Below are 13,448 nucleotides of genomic sequence, written 5' to 3' on the forward strand. Positions count from 1 at the left end.
TGTTAATATTAATATTCATTGATGGTGTCCTTGAACAGTAAACATTTGATTTAACACACTGATCCAAGCTGAAACACTTCCTGTTGCATCATAATTGTTATAGCAGCCTTGTAATTCATGTCAGTGTTCTTGAGTCATAGAGAGTAAACTTCACAAAGAGTTGGTCTTCACAACTCAAACAACACTTCCACTCACTGACCAGATAAACAAGCATCCTTTAGAACACAACAATATCCTGGTTAGTATGAATCCTCCATCTTTGTGGGCTGTACCTTTGTTGTAGGAATCCAATGAAGGGCGCAACCCCGGTGCCTGGTCCAATCATGATGAGGGGTTTGGAGAGGTCAGAGGGCAGGCGGAAGGAGCAGTTCTGACGCAGACTCACATGGACCTGTGGTCAAAGGTCAAAAAGTGTTTATGGGTGTGTCACACATATATACACTGAACAAAAATATAAATGCAACATGCAACAATTTCAAAGATTTTACTGAGTTACAGTTCATATAAGGAAATCAGTCAATTGAAATAAATAAATTAGGCCCTAATCCATGGATTTCACATGGCTGGGAATACAGATATGCATCTGTTTGTCACAGATACCTTTAAAAAAAGGTAGGGGTGTGGATCAGAAAACCAGTCAGTATCTGGTGTGACCACCATGAGTCATGCAGTGCGACACATCTCCTTCGCATAGAGTTGATCAGGCTGTTGATTGTGGCCTGTGGAATGTTGTCCCACTCCTCTTCAATGGCTGTGCGAAGTTGCTGGATATTGGCGGGAACTGGAACACGCTGTCGTACACGTCAATTCAGAGCATCCCAAACATGCTCAATGGGTGACAAGTCTGGTGAGTATGCAGGCCATGGAAGAACTGGGACATTTTCAGCTTCCAGGAATTGTGTACAGACCCTTGCGACATGGGGCCTTGCATTATCATGCTGAAACATGAGGTGATGGTGGCGGATGAATGGCACGACAATGGGCCTCAAGATCTCGTCACAGTATCTGTGCATTCAAATTGCCATCGTTAAAATGCAATTGTGTTCGTTGTCTGTAGCTTATGCCTGCCTATACCATAACCCCACAGCCACCATGGGGCACTTTGTTCACAACATTGACATATGGCGTCGCCCACACGACGCCATACACACAGTCTGCCATCTGCCCGGTAAAGTTGAAACCGGAATTCATCCGTGAAGAGCACAGTGGCTATTGAAGGTGAGCATTTGCCCACAGAAGTCGGTTATGACGCCGAACTGCAGTCAGGTCAAGACCCTGGTGAAGACAATGAGCATGCAGATGAGCTTCCCTGAGACGGTTTCTGACAGTTTGTGCAGAAATTCTTCAGTTGTGCAAACCCACAGTTCCATCAGCTGTCCGGGTGTGGAGAAGCCAGATGTGGAGGTCCTGGGCTGGCGTGGTTACACGTGGTCTGCAATTGTGAGGCCGGTTGGACGTACTGCCAAATACTCTAAAACGATGTTGGAGGCGGTTTATGGTAGAGAAATTAACATGAAATTATCTGGCAACAGCTCTGGTGGACATTCCTGCAGTCAGCATGCCAATTGCATGCTCCCTCAAAACTTGAGACATCTGTGGCATTGTGTTATGTGACAAAACTGCACATTTTAGAGTGGCCTTTTATTGTCCCCAGCACAAGGTGCACCTGTGTAAGGATCATACTGTTTAATCAGCTTCTTGATATGCCACACCTGTCAGGTGGATGGATTATCTTGGCAAAAGAGAAATGCTCACTAACAGGGATGTAAACAAATTTGTGCACAAAAGTTGCGAGAAATAAAATTTATTTCAGTTCATGAAACATGGGACCAACACTTTACATGTTACGTTTGTATGCACACACACACACACACAGGTGACTCCACTACTCACCTTTGGGAGGGCTGAGGTGCTGGAAGACTGAGCCTTCCCAGGATGCACCAGGATGGGATCGACGAGGTCAGAGAGCCAACCAGTACACAGGCCTCGCTTCCCCACTGGTCTCCCAGTGCATGCTGGGAACTCTATGATGTTGAACACAAAGTGCAGCCGACCTGGATGTCTTAAACTGGAGCTGGAGGGGGAGAGAGGGAGAGAGAGTAGAAGTAGTGAAAGGGGAAGTGATAGAGTAAAAGACTAGGAGAAATAGTGGAGAAAAGATATGAAGGTACTGTAAGTGTACTATCTTGTTCCAGTACATAGAGGGTAAATAAGTGACTGCATACCATAGGCTTGTTCCAGTACATATAGGGTAAATAAGTGACTGTATACCATAGGCTTGTTCCAGTACATATAGGGTAAATAAGTGACTGTATACCATAGTCTTGTTCCAGTATGTAGATGGTAATAAGTGACTGTATACCATAGTCTTGTTCCAGTATGTAGAGGGTAAATAAGTGACTGTATACCATAGTCTTGTTCCAGTACGTAGATGGTAAATAAGTGACTGTATACCATAGGCTTGTTCCAGTATGTAGATGGTAATAAGTGACTGTATACCATAGTCTTGTTCCAGTACGTAGATGGTAAATAAGTGACTGTATACCATAGGCTTGTTCCAGTATGTAGAGGGTAAATAAGTGACTGTATACCATAGGCTTGTTCCAGTATGTAGAGGGTAAATAAGTGACTGTATACCATAGTCTTGTTCCAGTACGTAGAGGGTAAATAAGTGACTGTATACCATAGTCTTGTTCCAGTATGTAGAGGGTAAATAAGTGACTGTATACCATAGTCTTGTTCCAGTACGTAGATGGTAATAAGTGACTGTATACCATAGGCTTGTTCCAGTATGTAGATGGTAAATAAGTGACTGTATACCATAGTCTTGTTCCAGTACGTAGATGGTAATAAGTGACTGTATACCATAGGCTTGTTCCAGTATGTAGATGGTAAATAAGTGACTGTATACCATAGTCTTGTTCCAGTACGTAGAGGGTAAATAAGTGACTGTATACCATAGGCTTGTTCCAGTACGTAGAGGGTAAATAAGTGACTGTATACCATAGTCTTGTTCCAGTATGTAGATGGTAAATAAGTGACTGTATACCATAGTCTTGTTCCAGTATGTAGAGGGTAAATAAGTGACTGTATACCATAGTCTTGTTCCAGTATGTAGATGGTAAATAAGTGACTGTATACCATAGTCTTGTTCCAGTATGTAGATGGTAAATAAGTGACTGTATACCATAGTCTTGTTCCAGTATGTAGAGGGTAAATAAGTGACTGTATACCATAGTCTTGTTCCAGTATGTAGAGGGTAAATAAGTGACTGTATACCATAGGCTTGTTCCAGTAGATTACGTAGAGGGTAAATAAGTGACTGTATACCATAGGCTTGTTCCAGTACGTAGAGGGTAAATAAGTGACTGTATACCATAGTCTTGTTCCAGTAGATTACGTAGAGGGTAAATAAGTGACTGTATACCATAGGCTTGTTCCAGTATGTAGATGGTAAATAAGTGACTGTATACCATAGGCTTGTTCCAGTAGATTACGTAGAGGGTAAATAAGTGAATTTATAAACTGGATGGTTCGAGCCCTGAATGCTAATTGGCTGACAGCCGTGGTATATAGTCCCGTGTAGCTCAGTTGGTAGAGCATGGCGTTTGCAACGCCAGGGTTGTGGGTTCGATTCCCACGGGGGCCAGTATGAAAATGTATGCACTCACTAACTGTACGTCGCTCTGGATAAGAGCGTCTGCTAAATGACTAAAATGAAAATGTAATGTAAATGTATATCACAGGTATGACAAAACATTAATTTTTACTGCTCTAATTACGTTGGTAACCAGTTTATAATAGCAATAAGGCACCTCGGGGGGTTTGTGGTATGTGGCCAATATACCACGGCTAAGGTCTGTATCCAGGCACACTGCGTTGCATCGTGTGTACAAACAGCCCTTAGCCTTGGTCATTTACCACACGCCCTCGGGCCTTATTGCTTAAATATACCACAGTCCTGTTGATGCTCCACTGATCAGGCTATGGAAAGAAGTGTGAAAGTGAATGCGGTACATCATTAGATAGATAAAACAGGCCCAGCCATGCCTGGGATGCTAAATTACAGTAAACAACCCTGTGATTCTCATCCACAAACACTGTAACTGGACCCTCTCTCTCTCTTTCTTTAATCGCCTTCTCTTTCTCCCTCCATCTCTGATTCCTCTCGCTCTGGTGGACTTCTCTCCCTCCATCCCGCGTTCTCTATCCCCCACTCAACTTCTTTGATCTTTCTCTTCCCCTCCCCCAAATATTTTTAAAAATAAATTCCCACAGGATAGGTGCAGTTTTACAGGGTCAGCCATTGTAGTACAGCACCCCTGGTGCAAATTAGGGTTAAGTGCCTTGCTCAAGGGCACGTCGACAGATTTTTCACCTTGTCGGCGCGGGTACTCGAACCAGCAACCTTTCGGTTACTAGCCCAACGCTGTAACCGCTAGACTACCTGCTGCCCTAGTACACCAGCTTACCTTGCCGCGGAGTACGGTCTTGGTTGCAGTTTGGGCAAATGTTCTGAAAGGAAAAGGAAAATGCAACAGGTGAGAGGATATCCCCATAGGGAGGCATCCATCCATTCTATCACTATCCCCTTTCTATTTAGATCACTGTCAATGGCGTAAAGGAACTGAGGAGGGGAAATCCTACTTCCGAGTTGAGATTCACCCACCTAACCTCCAAGTCCTATTTCCTCGTTATACACACAGATACATACGCCTCACGCACATTTATTTTAGGGCATACTTCTGTATTCATGAAATCAGAAAGTTTTGATATCCCCAGAGAGTGTAGATGTGGTGCATGTAGGATGGAGATAGTTAATGTCCACCATATTTCAATGTCAGCCATGAAGGTGCCCTCTTTTGGGGTAATTTGGAGTCTGGGCATGAGGCCTCTGAGGAATATGGTACCAGGAAAAGTTACTATGAAGGTCCGAGTTAAATTCTCAAACAAAATATTCATTTTTGGAGTAACATCATTTGGGTACGGTGTGGCTCAGTTGGTAGAGCATGGCGCTTGAAATGCCAGAGTTGTGGTTATGACTCCCATGGAGACCAGTACAAAAAAGTAAGTCGCTCTGGATCAGAGTCTGCTAAATGTGTCCAATGTAATGGTTTGGGGTGAGTGAAGAAGATTAGAACATCTCAACCCATTTTTTCACTTACACCCTAAAGTAACCCAAACAGCTAGAGGAGAGAGAGAGAGAGAGAGAACCAGAACAGCTGGACTAACTCAGCTCTTCTACAGTAAACAGCTCAGGGTGTATCACTGAGACATGGTGTACCCAGTAGCCCCCCCAGCCCCAGGCACTGCTGGAGTTCCATCTCCCCACTGGCATTCTAATCTCCTCAACGACAGGTTTAACATGCCCATTAACTGTCCCATTCCCTCCCTCCCTGTCTGTCTGTCTACAGCCCGGGCCAGGCCTCTGAGTTCTGACAGCAGACTTTCTATCACAGAAAATGAACAGTAGTGATGGCGATTTTTCACGCTATGTAATTTTTGTTGTAAAAAAATAAAATAAAAGTGTTCCTTCAGGTTTTTGGCCATTACACAAGATGAGAAATCTTAACCCCAAAGTGGATTACAATTACAGATCACCTCTTTATCCAACCTTTACATTCCACAGCGTCTGTAGCTTGGCGAGTAAATGCTACAGTAAAGCTAATAGTTAAGCACAAAGCTTTACTCCACCTTAAACTCACTCAGTCAAAGCTAATGGTGCACCCCGAGGCCAGTAAATGTGTTTTAACACAGACACAGTGAGAGCAGTAGTGATCGTTAACCCGTGGACTGCCCTGCCCTCCACAGCTCTGTAGCTATGCCCCTGTTTAAATGTAGTAGGATAGTCAATGACAGGACCCCAGCCAACAGCTAGTGGACCCAAAACATTTCCACCAGCACATTCTTCACCAGGGTCCTAATGTCCCCATTTATAAAATGGCCAAATTTCTGCATCGCCCGGTTCTACTACTGAAAAGGTGCTGCTGTTAGCATATTATTAGGATATTAAGTCATGACACCGCCTCTTTGGGGGAGGACATCCCAACTTAACACGTGCAAATGGGACACATTACACAGCTCCAGTCTAAGTATTTTTTATGAGTATTAGATTACTTTTAAGTACAATATGATAGAAATGCCCTTTCCAATGGGCTACAACTAAATCTACATAAGTCATCCTCAGCGCAAGTCTAGGCCTTATGCCATGACAGACTATAATGCCTGTCTGTCTGCAGCCAATAGTTCTCTGTGTCTGGGGTGACCAAATGGAGAGACAGGATGGAACCACTGAGGGGGGGGTCGCAAGAATATGCAATTTAACAATTTCCTTTTTGGGGTACTAGATCAAGACTTGATTGAAGCCATGCAGGAACATTGGTTTGGCCATTTAGGAGTCAGTAAAACATTTTGAAAAAACCCAAGTTTAGTTAAAAAAAGAAGGAAAAAATAGCTAAGTAGGGGGAAAACGCACAATGTAAAATTTGATTGAACCTGCATTTCCTGAGGCTATACTGCCCTCTGCTGGTTAGGTAAAGAATAGCAGTACATCACCGTATTGGTGATCATTAGAAACTAGAGACATGTTTTACATTTACATTTGAGTCATTTAGCAGACGCTCTTATCCAGAGCGACTTACAGGAGCAATTAGGGTTAAGCGCCTTGCTTAAGGGCACATCGGCAGATTTTTCACCTAGTCGGCTCGGGGATTAGAACCAGCGACCTTTCGGTTACTGGCACACCGCTCTTAACGACTAAGCTACCTGCTCGGTTTTGTGACGTGTAAAAGCAAAACAACGGCTCAGACATTATGACTGACAAGAGAGGGAGTGTGCTCTGACCTATGAGGAGGCTGAGAGGGGGCTGGCAGGCGGGGAAAGCCCTGAGCAGGTCCAATAGGCCGAGGCTGGGGTCTCTGACATAGAGGTTGTAGTCGGCTGATCCCTGTTTACTACACAGCTCCTGTAGTCTCCTCCTCTCACCACTGTCTCCTGTACACTCCACCAGGGAACGGAGGAACGCCTGAGAAGACACAAAGTAACATCACACACCACAGAGCAAAAAACCTATTGTCCAAGATAGTATAGTTCATATTTGTAGTTACTTCTGGACTGCTGGGACTTTTTCTGCGTTCAACAATGTTACATTGACGCCTTGCCAAACAAGACTACGGCAAGATGGCTGAGGCAGAGACAGGCTTGGCACCCAGGCTACATTCCTGCACCCTACTGTCCCTGCCAACACTGCAACCTTAGCTGTCTGCCACACATGCTCAGTAGGACCTAGAGTGTCTGTCTCTCTCTTTCACAGACAGGTTCTGGACTGGGTAGTTCAGGTACAGGAAGTGAAAGGAGAAGGTACCTTCTTAGGGACAGTCCTGATCTCCAGACTCCAGGTAAGCAGGTAGTGCAGAGTGCTGTTCTCTGGGATGTAGGAGGGGATCTGAGCAGCTGGAGGGAAACAACACTGGGTCACATTTTACATTGATTACAGACACTGTGTGTAGTTACATACAGTTTTAATATATTTGTTTAATGTCATGACTATTGAACTATATAGAGACTATTTTATTAATTTTTTTAACACTGTTGCTGTCCCATGTATGACTACAGAGAATAGCATACCTTTCTTCTTGGTTTCTTTGCGCAGTGAGAGCTGGACGCGGTGGCCCTTCTGGTCCTGTAAGCCCAGTCTATGGAGCAGCTCCACCACCTCGGAGGCTCTGTTTGGGCAGAGCACATCAAGCGAGTCTCCAGGCTGGTAGGCCATAGGGTGGGCCTGGTACACAGAGGAGAGGATGGAGTAAAGAAACTAGTTTAACTACCAATTTGATCTATTGGCCAATCTATTGGTCTCTGCATGAAACCATGTTGTAAGAGAGGGACTGCCACTCACTGAGATGTCCATCTCAATCAGAAGGGCTGTTTTAACGGAGTCGTCTCTGGTCAGCTGGAATGCCCTTGAGATGGGAACCTCGTGAAGTGTCTCCTTACTGAGCGGAGTACTGGTCTGGGGAGGGAGATGAGGGGCTGGTGATGTTAGAATTCAAACAAATATGAGTGATTGACAACTTTCAATTCAAAGGTGAACCATGTAATAGTGCTAAAAGAACCCAGTATTACCACAACACACCTCTTCTTCTATGGTGGCTTCCTGAAGTGTCACATCCAGGTAGGGTGGAGGCAGAGCTGGGACATTGAGGGCAGACTCAGACAGCGGGGGCAAGGAGCGTGTCAGAGAAGCCTCTACAACAGCACGGGGAGCCCCGGTCTGTCCACTCTGTGTCTCCAACACTGACTTGGGATCAGAGACAACACCATCAAGTTTAAGAGCAGTCCCTGTGACTGTGCTCCCTGTCTCTGATGGTGAAACAGCCAGAGAATCAGTCTTAGCACTCGCTGCTGTTCTGAGGGAGTCTGCGCTCTGGTATTCTGATTCGTTGAGACTCAGGAGGTGGAGTTTGATGTCTGTCGCTGACGATTCGAGCGTTTCGTTCGACGATGCTTTCAGGTCCCTAACATGGCCATCGCTCTCAGGCTGAGGGGCGGCCATCTTGGATAACGCTCCTCTGATGGCCTCCCACAGTCCTTCAAGCCAGGGGTCCAACACCAACTCAAGCCTGGACACACACACACACACACACGACAAGGTTTGGATTAAGAGCTAAACTATTAACATGAGAAAGACCCTAAGAGACCACTACCAACTGAAACCTGGACAGAAAGCAAAGTCTACTCAGACTCAGAGACAAGCAGTGTGAGGGATCTGAAAGATAATGTGCCACACACCACAAATGAGGTGACACGAGGTAAGTAGGGAAAGTATATTCAAAGTGTGTCTGTATTGATCCCACTTTTATTGCTACCGATTCATGAAGACATTGTACCCCTACTTTAAAGCTTCCTAGGTGAGTGCCAGGATTTCAAGTGTTTCTCATACATCAACATGTAATAAGATGTATTATTTTCCCTATTAAAAAACCTTGGGCCTTACCCTACACCGTCGTCTGCATGTCCTGTTGCGTAGAAATGTTTAGCGCCAAGTTCCTGTAGACGGTCATCAATAGTCTTCCCACAGTTGCAGAAATTTGCATAGTTCGTATCACCCAGAGCTGGAGCAGAGAAAAACAAGGTATTGACCATCACACAATCTATCAACAAAATCTGTTATTTTAAAGCAATAGTAGCAATTCATCTCGGCACTAGGCATTTAGTCTGAGACACACAATACTTCCTTACCAAGAAGAGCATAGCAGAGGTGTGCATAGAGGTCGCTGGGCAGGGTCTTCTTCTTGATTCTGTTGACAAACTTCAGGGCCGTGTCTGGTGGGTCCCCATCCCCAGTGGTAGACACAACGAACACCACAGGAGCACTCTCCTTCTCCAAGTTAAACTGGGGGCGGGATACACAAAACAGGACCAGTATTTGTATGAGAATAGAACAGGCCAGTAACAACATCTGCCACAAATACACTCATACATAAGCTAGTTATGTTTCCTTAGCAGCTTGATAGTAGGCGATGTTTACCATTTTAGGTGTTGTGCCCGCATTGGAATGCATGCCATGCAGGGCAGGTTGACACTATTTTGTGTTTGTTAACTTTACCTTGTCTCCTTCGCTCAAGCAGCAGATGTCAGCAAACAGTCCCCTCTCCTCGGCCTCGTCAGCTATCCCCTCGGCTATGGACTGGGCCTGGCCTTTCTGAGACCCGTACAGAACCAGGAACCGAGGCTTTACCTCACAAGGCATTCTGCTGGACAAGCAGAAACAACAGAAGTCAGTGAAACTTTACGTTATAGCAAGCTGTTACAGTGTATCAAATCTATAATTGTTGTGGCAACATTGTCCCCATTGTCATCAACAAATCAACAAAACATTGTGCAGAAATCGACGTCGACATGCTGGATTGAAAACTGAGAAACATCATCCATACTGACACTGATCCTTCCATTCCACCTCGACAACAGATGAAAAACAGACCCACGTAAAACTGAATTCAGAATAGATAATCATCCTCTAAATGTCCGCGACTGATTGCATTTCATGTATCTTACCTACACAATCGGAAAGTTGAAGAGCTAGTTGCAGATCCCCGTGGAATTCCTTTTGTAACATTGTAGAATAAACCTTTGAACACGTTCAGCACCATACAAATCCTACCCGGAGGTCACGTCACTTGTGACGCACGACATGCCCCAGGAAGGAACAGGCTGTCCTTATGCACGTTGATGTGTCCATTTATGTATCTAACTAACGCTTAACATAACACGAACTGCTTTTCTCTGATAAGAGGATGCTTTTGGAGAACAGTTCTCTGAAACGCCATGAGATTCGCGTATCATCCAACTGGACTGACAGGCAGGCAGGTGGGTCATTCTACAGATTCGGTGACATTTCAGTATTGTCAGTGTCCCAAGATGTACTAGTGTTATAACTTGTCAGAACCTTTATCAAACTACACTTAAATTACAACATTTCAAAGTTTTACATGTTTTTAATATGGAGTAGAGAATATGATTTTAAACAGAGATGAATTTCAATACTTATATGTTTGCTTTTCTTAGGAGTATTAAGAATTTCGCCTGTCCCTATTGACCATCATGCAAATGGCGTGACTCATTTTGAGTACACAGTGTTAAATAATAATGCTTTTTTTTTGTTAAATTAATTGTATATGCCCCCTTATTATGCATAATCCATTTTCTCAGCATAAGACATTTTATTTTCTGAGAAATTCAGGCTTTTACCCCTGTCCTTGTATTTCTTTCAACCCCGTAACGCAACAATACCCCCACTCACAATTAAATAATGGTTTGATCCTGTGGACATCATTTATGAGGAAGTGACATCATACAAGTCTTCAGAGAAGCCTGGTGTGACAAGTGGTAAGCTGCTCTCTCACTTTTTATAAATATTTCATGTTTTTAAGCACATATGGGCTTTGTCAATCTCAGGTATTCAACTCTGTTGGGGGAATTCATAGTTAAGATTTTACCAATAATTGTTTTTATAGCTATGAAGTATAACAATGTCTTTTGTTGAATAAGGCCATGTGGCACACTGCTAGCTGCTAGCATCCCGAATTAGCAACAGATTAGCACAAACTCTTCAACCCCTGTCACATTCAACCCCATCACATTTTTCAATGTTACGGGGTTGAATGGCTATTACAGGGTTGAATAGCTGTTAAATCTTAGCAATATTTAATGTATATTGCTTAATACCGATCATATTTTCTTGTTGAATGTTTGTTGTTTACGGTTTTACAGTATCAACTAAAAGTACGAGGAATTTTTGAAAATAATAACTTTAAAAAAGTGACAATTAATTTGTTCTCTCTCCTATATACATTGACATATTTAGGAGTATTATCTGCAAGTTCATGTTCATTTTACTACATAGTGATTAAAAGGATACAATATTTAGTCTTGAAGAGTAAGCAGGTCATCGACTTGACCTTGACCTACAATTTCAGATTCAACAATGGAAAAAACAGCAGCAGAAAGGAAACACACATAGAGAGGAAGGTGAGGGACACCCGCGCGCCGGTGGTCAGGTAATTCTCCTGGACATGGGAAGGGAGCACCAGATGGTGTTGGTGCAACCCTAAAAAGAACCGCAGACAGGCTGATAAGTCAAGGATGTGACATCCCAAATGCTCATACTCTGTACAGGGTCTTAGAGGAGAACAACACTGCCATCAAGCTTTACTTCATTGAAGACGAGGCCATCGAGAAAGCCGTCCAAGGTATGCCAGCCAATTTGCCAGTAGTTCCATCCACAATGCGGATCCACCAAGTTGTTTGTGTGGCTGCAAGGCAAATTGCCTACCGTGATGTAAGCTGTATGTGCACAGTCCACAACAAGAAACTGGAATGCCAGTGTTTCAATACACAACATTTCACATTTACCCCTAGAGTTACATCAGTCGTGTCACAGAGGGAGGTTGATTGGGCAAATCCAGACATATGCGGGAAATGGTGCGTGGCCAAATATGATGACGATTTCTATCCCGGAATAATTCTAGCCACAGATGAATCCCATGTGCAGGTCAAATGCATGTGCTGTGCTGGACCAAATAGGTACTTCTGGCCACTTCTTGATGATATCCTGTGGTATCCATTTGAGGACATCTTGGAACACATTGATCCCCCCTAAACCGGTGACTTCTAGGCACATGGAAATACAGAAGGAAGTGTGGGCTAGGCTCTCTCAGTAAAAATGGTGAACATTCTGTAGGCTTACCTATAGGTTATTAATGTTAAGATGTTTGCTTAATGTTCAAACATTCAAACAACACAGACATTCCTGCCATTACTCTGGATATTTCTATGAAATCAATGAAAATGTTGTAACTGTTGTTAGTTTATTAATGTGTTTTAATCTGTCTAGATTTCATTTTGATTGTTTAAACTTTAAAAGCTATGTTGACAGTAGGTTTAAAAATGTTTAAAATGTTTAAAAAATGGCAACATGTTAGTGATCTCAAAAGATAAAACATATGACACGTGATGCTTTTCACTCAACCCTGTTACATGATTTTCAACCCTGTTGCGGTGCATTCATCCCTGTTACGAGATTATTTTTTTCCATTTTTGTATTAAATACACAAAATATAACATCAATAGTGTTTTTATTGTGTGTATTAAATCAGGGTAAATAAGGCTATTTCAATTTTGTCAGGAATTACGCAGCATTCTTGCACATTTCTTGCGAAAATGTGGAGTTAGATTAGAAATTTCTTCATCGTAAACTGGAAAGGATGGTGCTGGTCAGTTTTTCTTGATTTTCTCTTTAATTACAATATGCCATTATTTACAAGGGACATCTAAACTGTGAGATTATGCCAGAAGCTGATCTCAAGCTTATTGGAAAAATGAATAGTTGAATAACAAAATGACTGTGACGGGGTTGAATTAAATTGGGACTTGTTTGAGAAAATAATACAGAATAATAACTTAATACTCTACATTGAGATGGGAAAATGTATTTTCTATCAAGTACACACATTACTTTGTCACATCAAATAAAAAAAAGCTTAAGATTTTAATGTTCATTGTTTCATCCTCCTCAATCACAAAAGGCACCGAATCTGTAGAATGACCCAGGTAGCTGTCAAACTCCTCCTGAGTGGCAGTCTTCCAGCCCTGGACAGCTACTAAGTCCGATATAGTTTATTTGGTGGAACTGAAAGACAAAAATGGCACTAACTAGCTCACAAGCCAAATATTTAATTCACTTTTCTGGACGATTTCCTCAAGCATAGGAAAGGTCTGAATGGAGCAGCCAAACGATACCAGTAAAACTGCAAAATGAGCTGTCTGATAGTTTATTCAAATAAACGTATTCACCCCAAAACACATTATCAAACGAATACAGTTACGGAGTTTTAACCTCTATTTGATCCAACATTTTCATTACTCTTTCCAACTTTAGTACCGAAGAG

The 13,448-nt window shown here is 43.0% G+C and overlaps 1 protein-coding gene across 6 annotated transcripts in view; it reads right to left on the reverse strand.

Moving 5' to 3' along the window:
- Positions 1–10,238, reverse strand: part of mtrr (5-methyltetrahydrofolate-homocysteine methyltransferase reductase) — a 32,902-nt gene extending 22,664 nt beyond the window's left edge. For 3 of the 6 annotated variants that reach the window (XM_041880222.2, XM_041880226.2, XM_041880227.2), the window contains exons 1-12: positions 10,057–10,238; positions 9,608–9,755; positions 9,241–9,394; positions 8,996–9,113; positions 8,135–8,621; positions 7,898–8,011; positions 7,627–7,780; positions 7,364–7,452; positions 6,844–7,024; positions 4,473–4,515; positions 1,894–2,074; positions 273–391 (exon numbers count right to left, since the gene is read on the reverse strand). In XM_041880222.2, the coding sequence (XP_041736156.2) occupies positions 273–391; positions 1,894–2,074; positions 4,473–4,515; positions 6,844–7,024; positions 7,364–7,452; positions 7,627–7,780; positions 7,898–8,011; positions 8,135–8,621; positions 8,996–9,113; positions 9,241–9,394; positions 9,608–9,755; positions 10,057–10,151 (1,883 nt within the window). In that variant the 5' untranslated portion in view covers positions 10,152–10,238. The remainder of the gene's footprint in view (positions 1–272; positions 392–1,893; positions 2,075–4,472; positions 4,516–6,843; positions 7,025–7,363; positions 7,453–7,626; positions 7,781–7,897; positions 8,012–8,134; positions 8,622–8,995; positions 9,114–9,240; positions 9,395–9,607; positions 9,756–10,056) is intronic. The other 3 variants (XM_041880223.2, XM_041880224.2, XM_041880225.2) reach the window with 3 other exon arrangements.
- Positions 10,239–13,448: the final 3,210 nt, after the last annotated feature.

This window comes from Coregonus clupeaformis, chromosome 7 (genome assembly GCF_020615455.1).
Source record: "Coregonus clupeaformis isolate EN_2021a chromosome 7, ASM2061545v1, whole genome shotgun sequence".
In the NCBI taxonomy this organism is placed as follows: Eukaryota; Metazoa; Chordata; class Actinopteri; order Salmoniformes; family Salmonidae; genus Coregonus; species Coregonus clupeaformis.